This window comes from Erythrolamprus reginae, chromosome 2 (genome assembly GCF_031021105.1).
Source record: "Erythrolamprus reginae isolate rEryReg1 chromosome 2, rEryReg1.hap1, whole genome shotgun sequence".
In the NCBI taxonomy this organism is placed as follows: domain Eukaryota; kingdom Metazoa; phylum Chordata; class Lepidosauria; order Squamata; family Dipsadidae; genus Erythrolamprus; species Erythrolamprus reginae.
Window position 1 is genome coordinate 145,646,983 of NC_091951.1, and position 25,261 is coordinate 145,672,243.

A 25,261-nucleotide genomic window follows, 5' to 3' on the forward strand; every position below is an offset into this window, starting at 1 on the left:
CAAAAGCCCTGCCTGTGCTACTCGAGGAGGTAGCCGGGTTGGTGGTGGAGTTCCCCAGACTTATTGTCTTGGGGGACTTCAACCTGCCGTCACTCGGCGAAACCTCTGGGTTGGCACAGGAGTTCATGGCCACCATGACAGCCATGGACCTGACTCAAGTAGTCCAGGGTCCGACTCATGAGGGGGGGCACGCACCCGACATGGTATTCCTTTCCGAGCAATTGAGTAATGGTCTGAGACTAAGGGGCTTAGAAGCAGTGCCTTTGTCATGGTCAGACCATTTTCTACTACGGCTTGACTTCCTGGCTCCAATCCTTCCCCGCAGGGAGGCGGAACCAATTAAGATGTTCCGCCCCAGACGCCTGATGGACCCAGAGGGCTTTCAGACGGCGCTTGGGGTTATTCCAGAGGCACACTTGTCCACAGTTCGGCAGAGTCTCTTGCGAAAGCCTGGAACGAGGCTGCAGCAGAGGCTCTTGACCGGATTGCGCCTTTGCGACCTCTCTGTGGCGCTAGACCCCGTAGAGCTCCATGGTTCAACGAGGAGCTCCGGGAGTTGAAACGCCAGAAGAGACGTCTAGAGAAGCGATGGAGGAAGAGTAGGTCTGAATCTGATCGAACACTTGTAAGAGCTTTTATTAAGACTTACAAAGTGGCGCTCAAGGCGGCAAGATGCGCGTACCATGCCGCCTTGATTGCATCAGCGGAATCCTGCCCGGCCGCTCTGTTTAGGGTGACCCGCTCCCTTCTTAATCAGGGGGGAGTTGGGGAGCCCTTGCAGAGTAGTGCCGAGGACTTTAACACGTTTTTCGCTGATAAATTCGCTCGGATTCGGGCCGACCTCGACTCCAATTGTAAAACAGAGTCGACTGACAACGAGTCAGTCGAGGTGACTGGGGCACGTACTTGTCCACCTGTCTGGGAAGAGTTTGATCTGGTGACACCTGATGAAGTGGACAAAGCCATTGGAGCTGTGAGTTCCGCCACCTGTTTACTGGATCCGTGTCCCTCCTGGTTGGTTTCGGCCAGCAGGGAGGTGACACGGAGCTGGGCCCAGGAGATTACCAACGCTTCCTTGGGGAGGGGAGTTTTTCCATCACTCTATAAAGAAGCGCTTGTGCGCCCCCTCCTCAAGAAGCCCTCCCTGGACCCAGCTGTGCTTAATAACTACCGTCCAGTCTCCAACCTTCCCTTTATGGGGAAGGTTGTTGAGAAGGTGGTGGCACTCCAACTCCAGCGGTCCTTGGAAGAAGCCGATTATCTAGGTCCCCAGCAGTCGGGTTTCAGGCCCGGTTACAGCACGGAAACTGCTTTGGTCGCGTTGATGGATGATCTCTGGCGGGCCCGGGACAGGGGTTTATCCTCTGTCCTGGTGCTCCTTGACCTCTCAGCGGCTTTCGATACCATCGACCATGGTATCCTTCTGCCCCGGCTGGAGGGGTTGGGAGTGGGAGGCACTGTTCTTCAGTGGTTCTCCTCCTACCTCTCTGGCCGGTCGCAGTCGGTGTTAGTGGGGGGACAGAGGTCGACTCCTAGGTCTCTCCCTTGTGGGGTGCCTCAGGGGTCGGTGCTCTCCCCTCTGCTATTTAACATCTACATGAAACCGCTGGGCGAGATCATCCAAGGACATGGGGTGAGGTATCATCAATATGCGGATGATACCCAGCTTTACATCTCCACCCCATGCCCAGTCAACGAAGCGGTGGAAGTGATGTGCCAGTGCCTGGAGGCTGTTGGGGCCTGGATGGGTGTCAACAGACTCAAGCTCAACCCGGATAAGACGGAGTGGCTGTGGGTTTTGCCTCCCAAGGACAACTCCATCTGTCCGTCCATTACCCTGGGGGGGGAATTATTGACCCCCTCAGAGAGGGTCTGCAACTTGGGCGTCCTCCTCGATCCACAGCTCACATTAGAACAACATCTCTCAGCTGTGGCGAGGGGGGCGTTTGCCCAGGTTCGCCTGGTGCACCAGTTGCGGCCCTATCTGGACCGGGACTCATTGCTCACAGTCACTCATGCCCTCATCACCTCGAGGTTCGACTACTGTAATGCTCTCTACATGGGGCTACCTTTGAAAAGTGTTCGGAAACTTCAGATCGTGCAAAATGCAGCTGCGAGAGCAGTCATGGGCTTACCTAGGTATGCCCATGTTTCTCCATCACTCCGCAGTCTGCATTGGCTGCCGATCAGTTTCCGGTCACAATTCAAAGTATTGGTTATGACCTTTAAAGCCCTTCATGGCACTGGACCAGAATATCTCCGAGACCGCCTCCTGCCGCATGAATCCCAGCGACCAATTAGGTCCCACGGAGTGGGCCTTCTCCGGGTCCCGTCAACTAAGCAATGTCGGTTGGCGGGCCCCAGGGGAAGAGCCTTCTCTGTGGCGGCACCGGCCCTCTGGAACTAACTCCCCCCGGAGATTAGAACTGCCCCTACTCTTCCTGCCTTCCGTAAACTTCTTAAAACCCACCTTTGCCGTCAGGCATGGGGGAATTGAAACATCTCCCCCTGGGCACGTTTAATTTATATATGGTATGCTTGTGTGTGTGTCTGTTAGTATATGGGGTTTTTTAAATCTTTAAAATTTTAAATTGTTTGATTACTTATGATTTGTTTCTACATGTTGTGAGCCGCCCCGAGTCTTCGGAGAGGGGCGGCATACAAATCCAAGTAATAAAAAAATAATAATAATATGTATATTGAGTATTCACACCCAATATATTGTCTGTATAGTGGTATATATGATGTCACAACCATAAATTAGCCTTTGCATAATTCTCATCTTAGAAAAATCTCCACACACGTCACTTTGCACCCATTTTTGCTAAGCATATTTATTTTCTTAATGTGCACTGATCCAAAATTAGCTCAGATTAGTAGTAGCACATGAGGAGATCTACAGAACTATCATAAATAGGTAAGAAGCCTGTAAAATTTTCTAAAATACTATGTTCTTGCCTTCCAAGATTAAAAGAGGTTAATTTACAAAATTGCCCTGTGGCTAGCTATCAGAACTGATAAATAATGTGGAAACTTGGTCATTTCTAAAAATACATTAACAGGAGAAAAAGTAAGGTAGAAATGGCAAACAGATTGCAGGGCTGGTCTCTAATTTCCATCTAGGGAAAAGGGTTGAGCTAAAGGAAGAATCAGAGCCTATAAAAGCTTTCAAAGGTGAAAGGTTTCTTGGTGGTTGCGGACTGTCAGGGGTAAGTTTTCTTTTGTTTTTAAATCTCCCTTTGCCCTGATCTTTTCTCTTAAAAAAAAGTTTATACTATTTAAGGGGGGGACTTTGGAATGCCGTGAAATTAAAAGCACTTTTCTATGGTGAAGATGTGTCGTGCAGTCCATTCTTTGCTGTGTATTTTGAGCCTTTGCATATGGGAAGACTAACAAATTCTCAGCTGTTGGGCTGTCTGTGGATCCTGGATGTATTATCACATATTTTGTCTGTTCCTTTGCAGGTTGAGCATTTCATCCACTTCCTTCTCTCTGTTGAGAGTAGATAATAAAAAGGTGAGAAATCCAAGTGTGGTTATTGAGTGTCTATTCTGTATAGGTCTCTTGGGTGCTATTGTTTCATTTGATGAATGAGCCTGGTGTGGGTTTGGGGATGGAGGTTATGCTCTTGTGTTTCTGAGTATGGAGATGAAAATCTTGGATTTTTCTGCATATGAATCGTAGATGAAAGAACAGAATGTAGTCTTGTTTAGAAGAGATAAGAAGATCAGTTAACATTATGTCAACTTTTCATCAAACTCAACTTTGCAGACAAAAATGTCTGTTATAAGTTCTGCTTAGTGATGCAGCTGTTTCTCACTTACAGCATCTGCAGATTCAATACCATTTCCCTATCTACTCTGCAGAAATACTACCCAATTCATTGGACATCCCTTTTAATATATGGGACAGTTCATAAACTAAATCACTCCCCTTTTGACAAAGAGATGCACCAGGTCTTCTCAGTGCTTCTGGTGTATGATAAGGACTTCCACTTACATTAAAATAGGAGAAAACAAAGTCTTACCCATGTCCATAATTTCTTGTTATTATATAACATGCTAATTTCCCCTCAATTTATGAGCCATTAAAATGTGATTTGGGGGTGGGTGGAAGTCATCTCACATTAGAACCCATTCCATCTCAGACCAAACAAAGTCTAAATGCAAAAATATACTTGAGGAAGTAGTTCTCTGGACAGCAAAGTGGTATATAACTTGTATATATAAATAAAAAGAATTCAATTAGAAATAACATTGATTATATTCATTTCACGTTATTTATATCCTATACTCTTTGGAAATCAGTAGAAAAATATGTGTTGTCTCTCTATCTCTCTCTGTCTGTCTCTCTGTATATATTACAAATTGTCCTAAAATGTGAGTTCCAGGTATATGTACTGGTATATGTGTGTGTGTGTATGTGTGTGTATACACAAACATTTTTTTGGTATTTCAATGCTCTTCCTACAATGTTACATTGTTTTACATCACTTTTCCCTTTAATTTTCAGCATTTGCTGCCAGTGCATTTGCCTAACTATTTAATGACCACCACTCTTGTTATTATTGTTACACATTCTATTTCATTTTTGGTATTGATATTCTGTGGTGGTTTTTTCATTTTTTACAAAAGTTCTCAGAAGAAAATAATGCTAAATTTAACAGAGGTTCTTTACAGAAGGCATGTACTATAGTAAACTGAAACCTATAAACTACCAAGATACCTCTTCCTCACCTAAGCTTCCTCACATAAGAACAAAGGAATTTCTGTCTTGCTACTCTGATTACTGGCAAAATAGCTGAATCTTGGAACTATTTTGCTTGTCTAATAACTAGTAATGGGTTTCACTTACCTTTGTTACCGGTTTGGAGATGCGCGGATGAGCAGAAGCTTGGTGATGATGTCTCAGTGAGTGGGTGGAGCTTCCCACCGTCGCCATTATCTGTTTGCCTGAATGGGGGTGAACTGGTAGCAATCCACCACTGATAACAACCACCAGATGTAGTAACTGAGACCAGATGTACTAATGCTGTTCTTCCTGAACATCTCTAAGCTTAAAACAAACAAACTAAGCCTTTTGTATCTCTTTTAGCTGCAGCCATGAGCAGGGATGCAGAGATGGAGGTTTTTGGGGTGGCGGCCCCTTTCCTGCGTAAATCTGAAAAGGAGCGAATAGAGGCTCAGAACCAGCCCTTTGATGCTAAAACGTACTGCTATGTGGGTGAGCCCAAAGAGGAATATGCCAAAGGGAAAATTAAGAGCTCCGAAGGTGGGAAAGTTACTGTAGAGACATCAGATGGCCGGGTGAGCATATTCCATGATTTGGGTGACGAGGGGGTGGGAAGCACTTTTTAAATTTAATTTAAATAACTCTTTAAGAAAATATTTTTCTGGTACAGTGTGAGATTTTTGGAATTAGAACCAATACATAGTCATGTACTAAATATTGGTGCAAATCTCATAAATTCCTCCCTCAATTATTCTGAAGACAAATGAGGCAAGATTGTATATTTTATTGTGATGAGCTGCTGTAAGTACCTTGAGCATGAGGGGGCATAAGAAACAGCTTTTCCCTTAAACATTTCCTTTGGGTCCTCAAAACAAGCAGACTGTGAAGTGTAATTTGCTAGGCCGTTCATTCTTTTGATAATTGTTGCATTTGGAGACTAAGTGAAAATTTTAATCACTTAAAGATTAGATTAGATTAGATTTATTGGATTTATATGCCGCCCCTCTCCGCAGACTCGGGGCAGCTCACAACAATGGTAAAGAAAAATACATAGTAACAAATCTAATATTTAAAAATCTAGGTTACAGTTTTAGATTAAAAAGTCCAAAAAAGAAACCCCAATATATAAAAAACAACACACAATCGAATCAGACACAAAAACTATATGGGCAAGGGGGAGATGTTTCAATTCCCCCATGCCTGACGGCAGAGGTGGGTTTTAAGAAATTTACAAAAGGCAAGGAGGGTGGGGGCAATCCTGATCTCTGGGGGGAGCTGGTTCCAGAGGGTCGGAGCCACCACAGAGAAGGCTCTTTCCCTGGGTCCCACCAGACAACATTGTTTAGTCGACAATTAAAGCTTCAATACAAGATGACATTCCTTGAAGGCCAGTTTTAAGGGGGAAATGGCTGTAATGTTATCAATAGCTTCTCAATAATAACAGAATGAGATGCTTGTTCGAAGTATTTGGTTGGGACTGAATCTCTAATTCTGCCGTACTCTGTGCTCTTTTTTTGAAGGTTTTTCCTCTTGTTCTTTCAGACAATAATTGCCAAGCCAGAGGATGTGTACTCAATGAACCCACCGAAATTTGACAAGATTGAAGACATGGCAATGCTGACGCATTTACATGAACCAGCCGTTTTGTATAACCTCAAAGAACGCTACAGCTCTTGGATGATCTACGTATGTTGTACCCTTACCTGATACCAGGACCGAAATCTCAAAGAGAGCAGATTTTAACTGCTATTTCTGCTTTCCATGCAGACCTATTCAGGCCTCTTCTGTGTCACTATTAATCCATATAAATGGTTGCCTGTGTACAATCCAGAAGTGGTAGCTGGTTATCGGGGGAAAAAGCGTACCGAGGCCCCTCCCCACATCTTCTCCATCTCTGACAACGCTTATCAGTTCATGTTAACTGGTGAGTCTGCTTGAAGCCTGAAAGGGAATAAGATTGAATAAACAACAGTACTGGGGGATATGGGGGTTGAGGGAAATGGCATAGATCTTCACCATCCTTCCCAAATATCCCTGCCTACATGAAATTAATTCCAGAAGTGCTACTTAGCATGACTCAGCATCCATCTCTGACATTTGTAAATATATATTTCTTTTTTGCCTCTTCTTTTGGCAGATCGTGAAAACCAGTCTATTCTGATCACGTAAGTAGACATTTCAGATTCATCCCACTTGATTATAGTAGGAACATAGTTCTCCCATGGGGGCACTGTGGAGGGCCTTCTCTGTGGCTGCCCCAGCTCTATGGAACTAACTCCTCCCCCCTTAATGTCCATACTGGTCCCACACTACTAGCCTTCCGAAAGGCTGCAAAGAGGCCTGGGAGCCATGAATATTTACATCTGTCACGGCCCAATTGTGTTTGAGTGACATGCATGTCTGTTGATTGGACTGCTTGCTCTGTGGGTTTTATAATTGGGGTTCTTTGTTTTAATACTTAATATTTGACTTCTTTTATTATTGTAATGTATTTTTTTATGTTGTTGTAAGCCGCCCTGAATCCCACTGGAATTGGGCAGCATAGAAGTTGAATTAACAATAAATAAATAATAGAAATAATATTTCTTTACCTGATTGTTGATTTTTCTTGCTAGTGGAGAATCTGGTGCTGGAAAGACTGTCAACACCAAGCGGGTCATTCAGTATTTTGCAACAATTGCAGCCACTGGAGAAGGCGCCAAGAAGAAAGAAGAGTCAAAATCGAGCATGAAGGTATGAAAAATATATCACAATCTAGATATATAGATAAAGAAAATGAGAATCCCCAAACTCTAAGAAAAGGATCTCTGACTATTAGTTCTGTCTCAAGTTCCACAAGATTTGTTCAGTGGAATTCTTTTCATCAATAACCACTAAAACAAAAGTGATGCCGTACAGGTAGTTAAGTTGTTAAGTGAGACATTTGTTAAGTGAGTTTGTCCCATTTTACGACCTTTCTGGCTTCAGTTGTTAAGTGAATCACTGCAGTTATTTTTTTTTATTAAAATGGTTGTTAAGTGAGTCTGGTTTCCCCCATTGACTTTGCTTGTTGGAAAGTCACAAAAGGTGATCACATGACAGTGCAACCATCATAAGTATGAACCAGTTGCCAAACATCTGAATTTTGATCACATGGTCATGGGGATGCTGTAAAGTCCGTTGCAACTTTGAACAGTTGCTAAACAAATTGTTGTAAATAAAGCACTACCTATAATAATATTTAGAGTCCTTCAGAAAGGTTTATACTGCATAGCTCCATAAACTGGAACAGCTGTTTTGATTTGGATGAAAATGTTCTGAGCTTTCTGTACTATTAATAAGGTTAGAGCAACCCATTTTGAACTCAAAACATTTTGCACAGTTCAGAATCTGTGCACCAAAAATCTCTTAAATCTTAAGAGGAAAAAGTGATGCGTGTTTGGTGCAAAAAAAAATAAATAGTAAAGTATGTGGAAAACAAGGACTTGTCAGAAATAATTGAGATTTAGGGGAGGCACTCTAGTAATTTAATTCCAGATTTCTCATTCTTTGGTCCTATGGAAAAAAAATTAAACATTCTATATCCACTCATTAGAAAATCAGTCACATTTACTTTAATTAAGCTCGCCTCTGTTCAAGATTCTGCAGTGCTTTTTTTCCCCCTTCTGGTTTTCAAATATGTCTTCCAATACTCCTGCAGGGGACACTTGAAGATCAAATCATCAGTGCCAACCCTTTATTGGAGGCCTTTGGGAATGCCAAGACTGTGAGGAATGACAACTCCTCCCGTTTTGTAAGTGATGAATCTTTGGCAGGTGACACATTTACTTGCAAGCCTCTGCAGACAGTCTATCCTGCTCCTTTTCTCATTCCCCATAGAGCAATTCAAGCTGGCATAAAAAAATCCCATCTTCAATGGAAGGCTTTTAAAAAAAAACGTAATTCAAAACCTTATACAAAGAGGTAATTGTGATGGGAGAATATTTCAGCTTGGGTGTAAATATGCAACTTATATCCCTGCCCAAAATGATTATGTCCTTGCTCAGAAGATTCAGTGAAATATTTTTCCAACTGGCCAGTAGGCTTCTATGGCTCATACTACATGCTGCCAATTCTTATGTGGGGGAGGATATTCAAAAATAAAGTAATGGGAAAGAAACTTTAATCCTCCCATCCTCCCATGCCATATCCAGTGTTAACAAAATGGGTCAGTTGTATGTACCATATTATATATGGTAAATATATAATTTGACCCTGGACATGACTGTGGGTTATTAATACAAGAGCAGGTTTGTGGGTGCCTGTTTTATGTGAGTCAGGGGGTTTAGTACTGTATTTTTCAGAATATAAGATGCACCAGAGTATTAGACGCACCTTAAGTTTTTGGGGAGGAAAATAGGGAAAAGTATCTGCTTACCAGGTGTTCATCTGGTTAGGTACTTAGTCTGGTCAGCTTTAGCACATTATTTTCTCCCCTGGTCAAGGGCTTAAAAAAACCTTTATTATGAGACAGTAACAATGAAAGAGCTTGCAAGCTGGTAAGAGCTGGGAACATCATTAGCACTTGGAAAGAAACAGTGGGAGCTAGTAGAGCAATGAAAAAACCCTGCAAAGGCTTAGGGCTTGGAAAATATTCTTCTTCGCAGAGAGTAACAATGAAAAAGCTTGCAAGCCGGTAAGAGCTGGGAACATCGTTAGCACCTGTTTAGTGCTGGAAAGAAACACTTGGAACAAGTAAAGCAATGAAAAAACAACCCTACAAAGACAGGGTTTGGAAACCATTCCTCACAGAGAGTAACAATGAAAGAGCTTTGAAGCCAGTAAAAGCTGGCAACATTGTTAGCACCTGATTAGGGCTGGAAAGAAACATTTGGAGCAAATAGAGAATTGGGGGGGGGGGGGGGGGGGAAATCAAAGACAGGTTTTGGAAAATATTCTTTGCAGAAATAACAATGAAAGAGCTTGCAAGCAGTAAAAGCTGGGAACATTGTTAGCACGTCGTTAGGGCTGGAAAGAAACTTAAGGTGCATCTTCTAAGGCGAGTCTTCGGAAAGGGACGGCATACAAATCTAATAAATTATTATTATTAATTATTATTATTATCTTATACACCAAAAAATACGGTATGTCCTTATAGGAAGTGATTTTCCAACTAAAGAGAAGGATTCTTTGCTTATTTACTTTCCATAATCCCAAATCTGTTTTTTTAAAAAAATATCAGTATTAACAATTTTATAATATAACATCTATATCTTCCATTTTTGGAACAATTCAGATATGCCAAGAAAATCCTCACTGAACTGATACAGGAGAGCCATGTTAGTCAATATTGTCCCAAAATACAAAAGGAATCTGGTGGCACCTTTTCTAATAACAAATGTATTAAAAGGCAATTTTATTTGAGCTGCCATTCACTTCATTTGAGGCATGGAGTCTGATTGAAGCCTGACAACTTTGCAGTTGGGCAGTTCAACAGAGAGTAGATGATTTACATGTTAGTTTTATATTGCCAATTTTATAGGTTTCTGGAATGTTTGGGAACATTAGCTTTCTCTTGGCTTCAGCAGCCATCTTCTTCCCTTTTAAGTGAAAAAACCCCCACCCCTAACTGGATTATTTGTGTTGTTCCTGCCTATGTGATAAAACATCCTATACCTATTAAGAAACTGAAGTCACTGAAGCTGACTGTAGATCTGTAGGTCAGCGGTTCAAATCTCATCACCGGCTCAAGGTTGACTCAGCCTTCCATCCTTCCGAGGTGGGTAAAATGAGGAGGGCGGCATAAAAATCAAATAAATATATAAATAAATAATTGAAAAAAAAGATTTCAACTGAAACAAGGTTTAAAATACACATATGAACATTTATTAAAGCACAGTGACTTACCTATTTACTCTTCAGCGGCAAACAGTTTCTTTGAAAACAGTACCACCTTCAAGGTATAAAATAAAGTAAAAACCACAGCAAAATATTCAGTTACAAAATTAGATGTAATCCATATGTTGTGGCTCATTAAACATTTCTAGATTTATGAAATAACTATTTCATCTTTCTACCCTGTAGGGAAAATTCATTAGGATTCATTTTGGTGCTACTGGAAAGCTGGCTTCTGCAGATATAGAGACCTGTAAGTAGGCGAATTTGAGAATTGTCTATGTAATGTCTACAAAATTGAACTCACAAGCATTAATTGGACCTTCTATTATAGATCTTCTGGAAAAGTCAAGAGTAACCTTTCAGCTAAAGGCTGAGAGGAGTTACCACATTTTCTACCAAATTACATCCAATAAAAAGCCAGAACTAATTGGTAAGTAGGATTCCATTTTACTTTCTTGAACATTTTATCGCCCCGAGTCTTCGGAGAGGGGAGGCATACAAATCTAATAAATTGAATTGAATTTAATTATTGATAATGCATGTTGTAAATAATATGGGGAAGGGTTGTTTTTTGTTTTCTGTTTACAATTTTTTTTCATTGGAAAGCTCATATACAATAATCCCTAGAATTTCAGAAATGTTTCCCATGTATATTTCAGAAATGCTTCTCATTACAACGAACCCTTATGACTATCCATTCATAAGCCAAGGTGAGATTTCAGTCCAGAGTATTGATGATCAAGAGGAGCTTATAGCTACAGATGTGAGTGAAAAAATGATTATGACGTAAAAGAAAGAATGTGATTCTTGTCTGAAAACATAACTAACTGTAACATTCCCCCACCCCTTTTAGACAGCCATAGACATCCTGGGTTTTACTCCTGAAGACAAAGTTGGCATTTATAAACTGACAGGAGCAGTGATGCATTATGGCAACATGAAATTTAAACAGAAACCCCGAGAAGAGCAGGCAGAACCAGATGGCACTGAAGGTAACCAATTCCAGTAGTTAGCTTTTAAATTTTATAGATCATATGATTCAACTGTATGATTTACAAAACTCCTTTGGAAAGATCAAAGATCAAAGATGTCTTCTCAGCTTTCAGAAATGAAACACTTGCTTTCTCTCATATGCTTTGCATTTTTTGTAGTGTGTACTGGCATTAAACTGGTGACTTTTTGCTTTGGTTGCCTTATTGATTGGGAGGCAGGAATGTGAGTGAAAAAAGAAAGAGGTTTGAAAAAGATAGAGAGGATATTCTTTCTGTAGATTTAAAATGGAATGCAATTTACTTTTTAATTGGGTTCTGGTTTATAAACATATAAGGATTAAATAAGCAGTAAGGATTGGACAAAGGCTGAATTTTACAACTGTGCTCTGCCCAGAAATGTCAGTCTTGTTTTCCTGCTTCTAACTCGTGCTGCCAATTCACTGGTTGTATTTTTCACAACCCAGATTATTCTTCTAAATTTTCATAAAGACTTGTTTCTTGTGGGTTCTTTATAGAGGCTGACAAGACAGCTTATCTGATGGGCCTAAATTCTGCCGATTTGTTGAAAGCCCTGTGTTTTCCTCGGGTGAAAGTTGGAAATGAGTATGTGACCAAAGGTCAAACTGTAGATCAGGTGAGTATAGGTAAAAAATCAAAACCACCTAGTAGTCCATATGTCAAACAACAAGGGTGTGTATTTCTTCCATTCAGAACATTCATTAATTTAGTACTACTACTTTGAAGGAAATTGTGCCATTTATCCTATTTAGATTGTATTGCTAGAATGCAATTTAGAAAAAAAAAATCCACTAACAACAACTATAAGGAACATGCAGTGAATTTCAACAGAAAGACATTTTAGCTACAAGCAATTCCAAATGGAAACTTAAACTGCTTGTCTGCAGCATGGAAGTTGGTTTTTCCTGATGCTAACTTTAAAAATTCCATTCAAGATTGCAATGGTCTAGCAGGCAGGGGTGGGCTACTGCCTGGATGAGGAGGAACGCAGTGGGGTAGCGAAAATGGAGTTCCATCCCAGAGCACCTAATTTGCACAGAAAGATGTTGAAAGAAAATGCAGGGCATCCTGCATAAACCACGCTCACAGTGTGGTAGTAAAATTTTTGGTAGCCCTTCACCACTAGCAGGGGACATAAAGCATTTACAGGCTCTGATCGGTCACTACTCTGCTTGCTTTTCCCATTCACACAGGCAATCCTTGCTGGTTGGCCAGTCTGTGGGCCAATATGTCAATGACTCTCTTTGGAGCTTATTCTATCCTCATTAACTCTTCTGTTTCACCTTTTTTTTTTTTGCACACCATGGATCCTTTGATATCCTGTCCCTTGATGCTAAACAGATTTTTTTTCTTGCTAGACTGTTATTTTATTTTTATTACACTGTTGCTAAAAAGGGAAGAGGTTGTTTGCTTGTTCCTACATTTCAATGTAGGATTTATAGTGGAAAAGATCAGTTTTGAAGCAGAGGAAAGGGCATGTTTGCAATGGGCAGGTAGTTGGCAGATGACAAGTTTATCTATCTATCTATCTATCTATCTATCTATATCTATCTATCTATCTATCTCTATCTATCATCTATCTATCTATCTATCTATCTATCTATCTCTATCTATCTATATCTATCTATCTATCTATCTATCTATCTATCTATCTATCTATCTATCTATCTGTTTGATTTGTATGCTGCCCCTCTCCGTAGACTCTATCTATTATCTATTCCTACACTCCAGAAGTGACAGATGTCCTGTACTGGAAATTGGAAAATAGAAAATGATGATTTAGAGATAATAACGTACTACAGTATACATACAGCGGCGGGCTATGAGCTGGAACGCTAAATTGTGCTCACCACTGCAGCTCGTAAGTTCTTGCAGGACCGGCATGATTTTGTTGCTGCACCTGTGGAAGAAGCAAAACCGAGCACGGAACCGCAGGTGCGCCCGTGTTTCTGCAAGGCTTTTTTGCTTCCGTGCATGCTGAAACACGGGCGCACCTGTGCAATTTTGCTTCCTCCACAGGTGTAGCAGCAAAATCATGCTGGTCCTGCAAGAATGTACGAGTCGCGGTGGCGAGCACAATTTAGTGTTCCAGCTCGTAGCCCACCGCGGTGTACATACCAATTACCATTCATATTTCTCAGGGAGAGATATGAAGATCTCTGAAATAGATTACAGTCTGACTGAAGTACATTTTAGAGATTCATGCAAATGAATCTCTAAACATTCTTTACCACTCATTTTTTAAAATCCTCTGTTGGATGAGGAGAAACAACTCCTCAAAGACAGAACTATCCCTTAGCTCAGTGTTTCCCAACCTTGGCAACTTGAAGATATCTGGACTTCAACTCCCAGAAGTCCCCAGCCAGCGGATGCTGGCTGGGGAATTCTGGGAGTTGAAGTCCAAATCCATTTCCCCCCCCCCCTCTTGGTTTTAATTGAAGCTGGGAATCCAGAAGATTGTGAATTGCTGAACAGTTCTAAGGCAGGATATTCAGACTTACCCCTTCATTATTTCACAGCCAAACAAATGCAGGAATGCCAAACTTCATCCAGGATAATCATATCTTCCCTTTTGAAATATAAAGTAATTGAAAGTGACCAATTCAATTGAATGATATCAGGTAGAAAGAAATGCAGGAAAATATATTGGCCTTGCACTGATATATGCATAAAGTTTGTTCTAGTACTGAACGCACGACTAGAATAAATTGGCTCTCTTTGCAAATATTAGTGCCAGGCTAGAAAGAGATCATGAGTTCAGGTCCTGCCTTAGCCAGGAAAGCCAACTGGGTGATCTTAGGGCAGTTACTCTCTCTCAGCCAAACTTACCACACAGGATTGTTATAATGGGAAAATAGGATGAGAAAGGAATATTAGATATAACAATAGCACTTTGATCTCTATGCCGCTTTTACAGCTTCCTCTAAGTAATTTACAGAGTCAGCATATTGCCCCCAACAATCTGGATCCTCATTTTACCCACCTCGGAAGGATGAATTACTGAAATGCAGCTAGCAGTCAGCTGACATAGTCTGCAGTAGTAGACTCTAACCATTGTGCCATATATTCACCGCCTTGAGTTACTTGTAAAAAATAATAAAAATGGGGTATAAATAAATGAATAAATAAATTCTTGTAGTGGTTTGTTGCTCTATCATTATCGTCATTTGTTCCTAATTGTTTATAATTATAGGTGCACCATGCTGTCAATGCACTTTCTAAATCTGTCTATGAAAAACTCTTCTTCTGGATGGTAGCTCGTATTAATCAACAGCTGGACACCAAGTTGCCCAGACAACATTTCATTGGAGTCTTGGATATCGCAGGTTTTGAAATCTTTGAGGTAGGCAGATCTAATACTAACTCTTATTTCTCTGCCTTCTGTGTTTTATAGCAGCCTGTGGTGAGAACAAGTGCCATCTAGAGTTGAGGATAAGAATAACATCCGAATGTTGTCTACAGCAGAAAAGCAGAAAGATTGAAATAACTTTCTTCTCCTTATTAGCATTAAATTTATTTTCTACCTGTATCTGTAAAATCCCTGATGAACTGAACTTTCATTTAGTAGAGAATCTATGAGATCTAAGGAATTATATTAATTGATTATATTTTGTTGTTAGTTTAACAGCTTGGAGCAGTTGTGCATCAACTTCACCAATGAGAAACTGCAACAATTTTTCAACCACCACATGTTTGTACTAGAACAAGAAGAATACAAGAAAGAGGGAATTGAGTGGACTTTCATAGATTTTGGAATGGATTTGGCTGCTTGCATTGAGCTTATTGAGAAGGTAAATTGGAATATTATCTCATAAGTAACCCCTCAGATGGCAGCCCTTTCAGTTAGACCCACATTGGGAGACACATTGCACAAGAATGCTGGAACTTTACTTCATGGAGATAGTTTATCTCGAGAGCTTGTGTTTTATCCTCCCTGTTGTACTCCAGGGAATGAAGGCAGAGTCAGTTTGAGTTCCTTTCTAATGTTTTCAGGACTTAAAAGTTGTCATAGAGTTTCTCTACGACTTTCCATCCAATTGGTAAGAAGGCAGATCTGAAATAAAACTATGGTGTTTTTGTTTTTACTGTAGCCAATGGGCATATTTTCCATTTTGGAAGAGGAATGCATGTTCCCCAAGGCAACTGATCAGTCTTTCAAGAACAAACTCTATGACCAGCATCTTGGCAAATCAGCCAACTTCCAAAAGCCAAAGCCTGTCAAAGGCAAGGCTGAGGCCCATTTCTCTCTTGTGCACTATGCTGGAATTGTGGACTACAATATTGGTGGCTGGTTAGAGAAGAACAAAGATCCCTTAAATGAAACTGTTGTGGGATTGTATCAGAAGTCATCCATAAAGATATTAGCCAATCTGTATGCAACCTTTTCTTCCCAAGACGAAGGTAAGTTTCAAGAGCCTTTTCCTTTCTCTCTTCATTCATCAAAACTGCCTTGAAACTTTGTTCTGTGTTGTACAGTATCATATCTAGGAAAAAAGATTGAGTAGAGGCGATGACAACAAGAGAACTAATTACATTTATGTTCTGCTTTCTAATAGAAGGTGCTCCTAAAAAGAAAGGTGCTAAGAAGAAGGGGTCATCTTTCCAAACTGTTTCTGCACTTTTCAGGGTAAGGATCTTTGATTGTATAGGTGGCAAGGAATACTGTATTGTTTCATGAAGCTATATATGTATATAAAGCATTCGTTTCCAAACTATGCATCTTTTTATAAGCATAGTTTGGAAACTAATGATTATTCATTAAATTGACAAGAAATCTTAAGAGGATGCAGATCATATTAATTCAAACTTCATATTTTTCTTCTTCCTCCAAAATATTTAAAATAAAATTGAAAAATCAGCAATATGGTTCTTAGTTTAAAAATTCTATTCTTTAAATTCTATACTTTCGGGTTTCTAAAAAATCCTTTAAGAGTTACTGAATATTTTACAATTGCTCTATTCCAAAACACAGGAAAATCTGAACAAATTGATGTCCAATTTGAGAACAACTCATCCACATTTTGTGCGCTGCATTATCCCCAATGAAACTAAAACTCCAGGTAATTTCCAAGAATCTCTTGTCTGGATTCCCAGAAAAGCTTCAGGAGAAAATTCGAAAAAAGCTGTCATTTTTCTTTGCTTTGGTTTTGCACAGGTGCAATGGATCACAAGCTTGTCCTTCACCAACTGAGATGCAATGGAGTGCTTGAAGGCATTCGAATCTGCAGGAAGGGATTTCCAAACAGAATCCTATATGGAGATTTTAAGCAAAGGTCTGTCAACCCTATTTCTAGTAAACATGCCAGTTTGCATGCTAGATTCTTGTTAGGTAAATATTATCTAAAGCAGGATTGTCAAACTTCTGGCCCAAGGGACGGATGCATCATGTGCTGACCACACCCATCCCATGCTTAGCGAAGGGGGGGTCAGTCCTGATATGTCACATGACATTACTGTGACCACGTGAGTTTGACACCTTTAATTTAAATAAAATAGTGATGCTCTACCCATCATGCTATGTATTACAACTTTGATTCAGAGATGTACACAAAGGAAAATATACCTCTACAGCATTGTTGTGAGCCGCCCCGAGTCTTCAGAGAGGGGCAGCATACAAATCTAATAAATAATAATAATAATAATAATAATAATAATAATAATAATAATAATTACATAGCTACTTTTTTCTTCAGAAATTTTCCTAGAGTGTGAATTTTGCAATCAAAACAAACCACAAACAAAAATAATCAAAAACGCTGTTCTATAAATTAATTATATCCTGGCACATTTATAGGCTAAGGCAAAATCAGGTGTGATTATTTTTTGGTTTTTATATGGACAAGTATGTTTCTAAATCAGAGTTTCATGCTTGCACATCATGCTGAATGATAAACGAGCTTTATCATTGTGCAGTTTTATGTTTGTATCACCTTTTGTGAAGAGTTTCCAAAACAATGAGAAAATGTCAAAAGTCTGCCAATAAATCAGAGCCTTTCCCTTTGCCACTGATTCCAATGCTAATGACCTATTTTTCTTTTCTGTTTAAATGGGCAGATATCGTGTATTGAATGCTAGTGCCATCCCAGAAGGCCAGTTTATGGACAGTAAGAAAGCCTGTGAGAAACTGCTGGGCTCCATCGATATCGATCACACTCAGTACAAATTTGGGCATACCAAAGTGAGCATTTTCTTGAGCTGAGGGCTTGCTGGGTACAAGCTGTATGTACAGAAGTCAGCTTAGCTTAAAAAATTTTTTTTTCTTTCCCTCAGGTGTTTTTCAAGGCCGGTTTGCTGGGCCTTCTGGAAGAGATGAGAGATGACCGCCTCACGTTGCTCATTACCCGCACACAGGCTGTGTGTAGGGGGTATCTCATGAGAACGGAATACCAAAAAATGGTGGCAAGGAGGTAGAGTACATTTCTGTTCCACAGGACTTGTTTATGTAGGCCAAATCTTCCAGGGTACAGCTAGTCCTCATCTGACAACCATTTATTTAGTGAATGAAGTTACCACGGCCCTGAAAAGAGTGACTTTGGACCATTTTTTTACACTTACGGCCAGTGCAGCATCCCCTTGGTCACATGATCAACATTCCGATGCTTGGCAACTGGCTCATATTTATGACAGTTGCCGCATCCCGGAGTCCAGGTGATCTCATTTTATGACAAGCAAAGTCAATAAAGAAAGCCAGATTCACTTAATAGCCCTGTTACTAATTTAACAATTGCAATGATTCACTTAACAACCATGGCAAGAGAGGTGGTAAAACAGGGCAAAACCCACTTAACAACTTTCTCACTTAGCAACCCAAATTTTGGACTCAATTGTGGTCGTACATTGAGGATCACCTGTAATTACATGTTTATCCATATTTCTGCTGAGGAAGCTTTTCAAATTTTCCTAGGCTTCAGAATTGACTTCAAATGTCATTATTATACCATGATTAATTATAGTCTCTATGTAAGCCATGATTTGTCAGGTTTACATAACAAATAAACCCAGAATGAATGAATTTCATATTAATTTTGTATTATAGATTTTACAGATTTCTGGAGTGTTCTGTAATAATAGCTTCACCTTGGCTTCAACAGCCATTTTGTTGCCTTTTAACACCATTTCTTGTAGGAAGAAATGGAAAAGATGCTAAAGAAAATACCTCTTCCCATAGAATATTTCTAATACACATATTTTATCATTCTTTTAACTTTTAATTTCATCTTTTTTATTTCTCAATTCAGTTTACAATTTTTGGCTTTCTAATACTCTTCCATCAAGTAATAGCCAGGCTAAATCTCTTTAGCTTTGTAATTCAGATAAGATCTTCATGTAAAAAAACCTGCCAGTTTCAGCATTTAAACTTCCAAGCTCAGCAATATACTTCGAGCAGATTCAAACTATGCGAGGGGGAGATCGATGTTGGTCTCATAATATAACTCCACGGCCTTACTTAGTAAATCCTATTTTTATTAATCTACGTAAGTAACTTTTGGAATGGTTTCATTACAGGGAAGCAATTTTCATGATTCAGTACAACATTCGCTCATTCATGAATGTCAAACATTGGCCTTGGATGAAGCTGTTCTTCAAGATTAAGCCACTGTTAAGGAGTGCAGAGGCAGAGAAAGAAATGGCCACCATGAAAGAAGAGTTTCAGAAAACTAAGGAAGAACTTGCTAAGTCGGAAGCCAAAAGAAAAGAACTAGAAGAAAAAATGGTGTCTTTGTTGCAAGAGAAAAATGACCTGCAGCTTCAAGTGCAATCTGTAAGATTAGTTTGCTAATCTTTTCCATGATTGGCTCTATGAAATATGATGTTCTAAGCATATAATTACAGGCAAAGGCCTATTTGAATTGTGGTTTTTTTAACGTGTTTGTCAGATGGCAAAAAGTCAAGAATAAGGTTGACAATTGTATTTTTGTAAGCAGTATATTTCACAGTATGGACAAAGACATTAAGGAAGCCTGGTCTCTCATTGCCATCACTTCTATATCCATCTTGGTTAGGATACAAAATTGAGCTTTTGTTTTTAACCGTAGATAGAGGAAGATCTCTCTGTCTCTTTCTCTCTGTATCTCTCTCTTTCTTTCTTTCTTTCTCTCTCTGTCTCCCTCTCTGTCTCTTTCTCTCTGTGTGTGTGTGTGTGTCTCTGGCTCTGTCTTTCTCTGTCTTTCTCTCTGTCTTTCTCTCTGTGTCTTCTCTGTATCTCTCTGTCTCTGTCTCTCTCTGTGTCCATCTCTGTATCTCTGTCTGTCTGTCTGTCTGTCTGTCTGTCTCTCTCTCTCTCTCTCTCTCTCCCTCTCTAACACACACATTTTGTTGTCTCCCTGGCTATATTCTGGACCCAAACCATTTTGGACTTTAATTATTTTAATTAAAATAGGTTTTCAGAAGCAAAGGATGCAGGAAAGCTTAATAAAATTCCATGGAGATATGCCCACTAGTTTTTCACTGAATTGTAAATCAATAGCAGCTTCTGAATTTTTTTTTTTTTAAAAATAATCTCAAATTGAGCATCTTCATCAATTTAATTATGTTGGGGTACTCCGAGATACAGTTTATAATTAGCTCTTCTTAAATTAATATTTCAGTAACAGCAAACCTATGTCTCCTCTGGGTGACTGATCCCTCCTTGCTTTCCTCTTGAATGGCTTTCCTTTCTCCATAGCTGATGCTTTTGAGCACCAGAAGTGACATCATTCTTGCTACATGTTAAAAAGAAAGCCATTCCACCACCTGCTTGGGAGAATGCGTTCTCTCTACAACATTGCAATGCAGTAGATATGTAGGATTCCTATATTAATTTTATCTTGCATTTGACTAGGGCAATGAAACAACCCAAGTAAAAATAGTGAAGTATTTTCATTTCCCATGATACCAAATATTTATTTGATGCCATATTACTGCAGAAGCCACAGTGGAATTATTATCCAAGTGTCTCCATTTACTTTCCCCTGCTTTCATTTTTTCCAATTTTCCTGTTTATTTTTTTATGTAACTGCAGCACATTTTATCCATGTTCTTATGTGTTTGTTAGTGGGAAAAAACCCCTCAGCGTTGAATCTTGAAAGTATGGGGGGAAATTATGTGATTGTGATTATGTGAACCAAAATAATGTAAAATGAAAACTTGGTTTTTTCCCCGATATTAAATCTTTGGAGTTTACTTCAGAAATGGCAAAAGGCTAAGTCTGATTGACTGCTGGGCTTTACTGATGGTATTTGGCTTCTTTCCTTAAAAATTGAGCCTCCTCCCCTTTTTAATGCTCTCTTTTCATCCTGCCTAATGATTTAAAAACTAAAAATAATTCTAATTAATATTATTTAAGCTGAGTCATACATTACATCTGAATAAGTTAAAGTTGATAATTATTGATTAAAGGAAGGATATTTAAGACAATGAAAACATTCTGAGCAATAATGAATAATGCTATATTTTCTTTATTAAGGAAAGTGAAAGTTTGGCAGATGCTGAAGAAAGATGTGACCAATTGATCAAGACTAAAATCCAACTGGAGGCTAAGATCAAGGAGCTGACTGAACGAGCAGAAGATGAAGAGGAGCTGAATGCAGAACTGACTGCCAAGAAAAGGAAACTAGAGGATGAATGCTCTGAATTGAAGAAAGATATTGATGATCTTGAGCTAACATTGGCCAAGGTTGAAAAAGAAAAGCATGCCACTGAAAACAAGGTAATACAATTTAATCTGAATTTCTGCCTATTATTGTTGGTGAAAACCTCCAGGAGATTGGGTTAGTGTAGTGGTGAATACAAAGCTAAGATTCCTGCATCAATCAACCTAACCATATTGAGCAATTACCAACAATCTCCAGTCACTTGTTTGGGGGAATATTGTACAGAAAAAGATGGGTTGAAAATGCATAGAAATTTGGAGAATTTTTGATTTTGATTTGATAAAATTTCGATTTTGATAAATTTGATAAATTTTGATTTGATAAAATCAAAAGAATTTTGATTTTAGCTATAGTATTGAGACTGCAGTGGTGGTGCTTATGTGAATGACATTTAGTTGATTGGAGTAAGGAGTATGAACTTTGTGATGTTCAGTGCTTCAGCATTAACTCTGAGCATTGGGAGAGGGAAGCACCATGTAGTGTTGAGAGAGATAGAGAATGGAACACCATAATTTTTTTTCATTTACATGAAACCTTTGGAAGAGGTCATCACACAGGGATATATATTAAAAAGAATGCTGATGATATCCATATAGAAGGCTCTTCTTTCCATCCTTCATGCCTTAATTACTTCTACATGGGTGCTGGCAGAAGCTCAAACCAGTCCCCCCCAAAATCCCAGCAGTTTGAGTACCAATAAGCATTTTACAATTTGACTATGTGACTTAAATTCTTGAAAAAATGGCATTTAGGTCAATTTAAAACACCATTGTCAACTTAAGGCCCTATGTGACTCAAAACCTGGATATCCCAGGCCCCCTCCTCTCCCAATTACTTTTTTGCCTGTCCAATAACATTATGTAGAAGGAACTCATCTCACTTCTTTATCAATTTCCACCTTTTCAAGTGTTTTGAAACAGCTACTTGGATGAGATTCAGATAGCCCTTGTACTGCTCTAGAATGATCATCAAAAACGAATCTTAGTTCTAGAATTTTGTGAATCTTAGTTCCAGAATTTTGGTGAATTGTTCCTTCTTGTAATTTTGGAGTTTATGAAATAGTATTATTATTTTTATCTCCTTGGCTCCCCCGTGTTTTGTATTATATTGTGCTGTTAATAATAATGCATTTTAACCTTTTTAAAATAAAAATATAAATCAACTGAACTGACACTGATTGAAGCAGCATATGACGCCAGTAAATAAATAGATATTGTTTGAAAAGGTAGTTAATGGCTGTATATTGTTGATGAATGTAAGGAATTAGATTCATTGGGAAACTGGTGATTCTAAATGAATTTTTTATTGTGTATATATATCATTACCAGGTTTTTCAAGTTATCAGCTAGGTTTTGCTGTTTTATATAGGTGAAGAATCTAACAGAAGAAATGGCAGTTTTGGATGAAACCATTGTGAAATTAACCAAAGAGAAGAAAGCCCTCCAAGAAGCTCATCAGCAAGCTCTTGATGATCTACAGGCTGAGGAAGACAAAGTCAACACCCTCACAAAAGCCAAAGCAAAACTGGAACAACAAGTTGATGATGTGAGAAATTGTTCTTGAGTTTCACTGTGGGCTATCCCAATATAATCGAATATCGAGTCACTGTAATCAAATGCTGAGCTTTTGGCACTTGTGGTGACATGCATTCTTATTTTAATTTGGGGAATAAACTCATGTTCAGAATGTTTCATGTTCAGTATAGAATAGAATATTAAAATCTTAAAAGCTTTTAATTACTATGAAATCTAAACATCTGCACAACATTGAGGAGACTCCCTCATATTTCCATTGATTAGGTGAGAACAGAGAAGAAGAGTGCTTGTTATTTACAACCCACTATGCAGTGAATATGTTAAGGGATGCGGTGGCTCAGTGGCTAAGATGCTGAGCTGGTCAATCAGAAAGGTCGGCAGTTCAAATCCCTAGCAACGTGTAATGGACTGAGCTCCCATTACCTGTCCCAGCTTCTGCCAACTTAGCAGTTTGAAAGCATGTAAAAATGCAAGTAGAGGACCATGTTAGGTGGTAAGGTAAGAGTGGTCCATGCGCCTTCAGTGTTTTGCATGCTAGCCACATGATCATGGAGACGTCTTTGGACCATGCTGGCTCTTCAGCTTTGAAACAGAGATGAGCACTGACCCCTAGAGTCGGGAATGACTAGCATATATATGCCAGGGAGACCTTTACCTTTACTATAGAGTAAAGGTCCAGGGCTATAGATTAGATGAGAGAATACAATGAAAACATCCATATCTCTGCTGAAAATGTCCATTCCTTATAGGGAGTACACATCAGAGAACATATCACAAGGAAAACATATAAATTGCCCACATATGAGTCCAAGACTAATATTAAACTTCTGTTGCAGCTGGAAGGCTCTTTGGAACAAGAAAAGAAAATCCGCATGGATCTTGAGAGAGCCAAGAGAAAATTAGAAGGGGACTTGAAACTAGCTCAAGAATCTATTATGGATCTAGAGAATGATAAACTGCAATTAGAAGAAAAGCTGAAAAAGTATGTCATGTATATACTGTAGCTAAACATTAAACTATAATTATAAGATTATTTTAATTAACCTCTCTCTTTGGTATGTTTACAGAAAAGATTTTGAATACAGTCAACTACAAAGCAAAAATGAGGATGAGCAAACTATGAATATTCAGCTGCAAAAGAAAATCAAGGAATTACAGGCATGAATTGTTTCTATCATATTTAAATTTTTGTTCTAGGTTATTGTGATTTAGTAACCGCAATACATAGAATATTTGGTTTAATCTGTTTCAGTTTTCTCTAGAGGTGGAGATAATAATAATTATAATGTCCTTGGGCAAGAATTGTGACATGGATAAAAGTGCCAAATCAAGTCTAAACATCTGGCCATACTAATAATAAGAATCATTATCAGTCAACTGCAAAAGTCAGTTTTACTTGGAATATTTTAAACATCCTGAGATGATACATTTAATATCAAACAAAACACATCAACTTATCCCAGTCCTTTGGAAGGATTCAATAAGGGATAAACATGCCAAATCCAATCTATATACTGTATCTATTGACTAGGTGACTCTATACATCTGGTTGACTAAGTGACAAACCATGATAGAAATTGTCTTCCTTATTTTAAAATTGAAATTTTACTGAGTGAACACCTTAACACTAATGAGATTTGTTTGTCCCATGTCTTTTCAATAAGCACCTAATGCTAAATTTAATGCAATGAAATCAATTTTAATTATGCTTACTCCCAGTAATGGGCAGCCAAAATTTTTACTGCCACACTGTGGGTGTAGCTTATTTTGTGGGTGTGGCTTGATGGTCATGTGACTGGGTAGGAGTGGATTACCGATCATGTGACCAGGTGGGAGTGGCTTTAATGATCATCATCGTTCAAGTGAACTGTTAAGTCCTTGACTTACAATCTTACCAGTTTTTCTCTCTGGGGTGACAATTTGCTTCGGGATTCCTGTGCTGTCCTTCCTGGGTTGCCCCCTGCCTCAGGCTGGGTAGCTAAGCGAATGGATGATGATCAGCTGTTGAGAAAAGAGGGGGGAGGAAATGGTCCCCCTGCAACTCCTGCCGGTACTGGTCTTCCTGCCGCTTTCCGAGAAGGAGGATGAGAGGGGGGATAGTCAGCTGGAACTGGGCACACAGCTTCATTTCTGCCAGTGGAACTGCGTTCCACCCATCTTGCCTGCTGCCCACCCCTGCTCACTCATATATCACAGTCTTTCATCTTTTTTAATCCAATCCTTATCATTAAGATTTCTTCATATATATGCCCCATCCAAATGTTCTATCCATACTTTCCATTATTTCTCTCACCTTCTGATGTCAAAAAGGCTACTCTTTTTTCTCACCATTATAATGTCAGCTTTACTTTTTCCATGCTGGCATCCTTGTAGCACCTTGTAGTCAGGGGCGGATTCCTATTATCACTGCTACCAATGTGCTGCACATGCCCAGTGTCAGTTAGCTTGCGTGCATGCAAATGTGTCCCAGAGTGGTTTTGCTTCTGCACATGTACAA

General features: G+C 39.3%; 1 protein-coding gene across 1 annotated transcript in view; it reads left to right on the top strand.

Moving 5' to 3' along the window:
* Positions 1-25,261, top strand: part of LOC139161090 (myosin-3) — a 48,463-nt gene that overhangs the window by 11,018 nt on the left and 12,184 nt on the right. The window contains exons 2-26 of the mRNA XM_070739784.1: positions 3,465-3,516; positions 5,095-5,306; positions 6,274-6,417; positions 6,499-6,655; positions 6,869-6,896; positions 7,347-7,464; positions 8,411-8,503; positions 10,774-10,837; positions 10,919-11,017; positions 11,247-11,350; positions 11,441-11,579; positions 12,095-12,213; positions 14,791-14,940; positions 15,218-15,388; positions 15,689-15,998; positions 16,157-16,224; positions 16,570-16,657; positions 16,753-16,870; positions 17,652-17,775; positions 17,868-18,004; positions 19,104-19,359; positions 21,043-21,285; positions 22,598-22,774; positions 23,601-23,746; positions 23,832-23,922. Coding sequence (XP_070595885.1) covers positions 5,103-5,306; positions 6,274-6,417; positions 6,499-6,655; positions 6,869-6,896; positions 7,347-7,464; positions 8,411-8,503; positions 10,774-10,837; positions 10,919-11,017; positions 11,247-11,350; positions 11,441-11,579; positions 12,095-12,213; positions 14,791-14,940; positions 15,218-15,388; positions 15,689-15,998; positions 16,157-16,224; positions 16,570-16,657; positions 16,753-16,870; positions 17,652-17,775; positions 17,868-18,004; positions 19,104-19,359; positions 21,043-21,285; positions 22,598-22,774; positions 23,601-23,746; positions 23,832-23,922 — 3,348 coding nt within the window. The 5' untranslated portion in view covers positions 3,465-3,516; positions 5,095-5,102. The remainder of the gene's footprint in view (positions 1-3,464; positions 3,517-5,094; positions 5,307-6,273; positions 6,418-6,498; positions 6,656-6,868; positions 6,897-7,346; positions 7,465-8,410; positions 8,504-10,773; positions 10,838-10,918; positions 11,018-11,246; positions 11,351-11,440; positions 11,580-12,094; positions 12,214-14,790; positions 14,941-15,217; positions 15,389-15,688; positions 15,999-16,156; positions 16,225-16,569; positions 16,658-16,752; positions 16,871-17,651; positions 17,776-17,867; positions 18,005-19,103; positions 19,360-21,042; positions 21,286-22,597; positions 22,775-23,600; positions 23,747-23,831; positions 23,923-25,261) is intronic.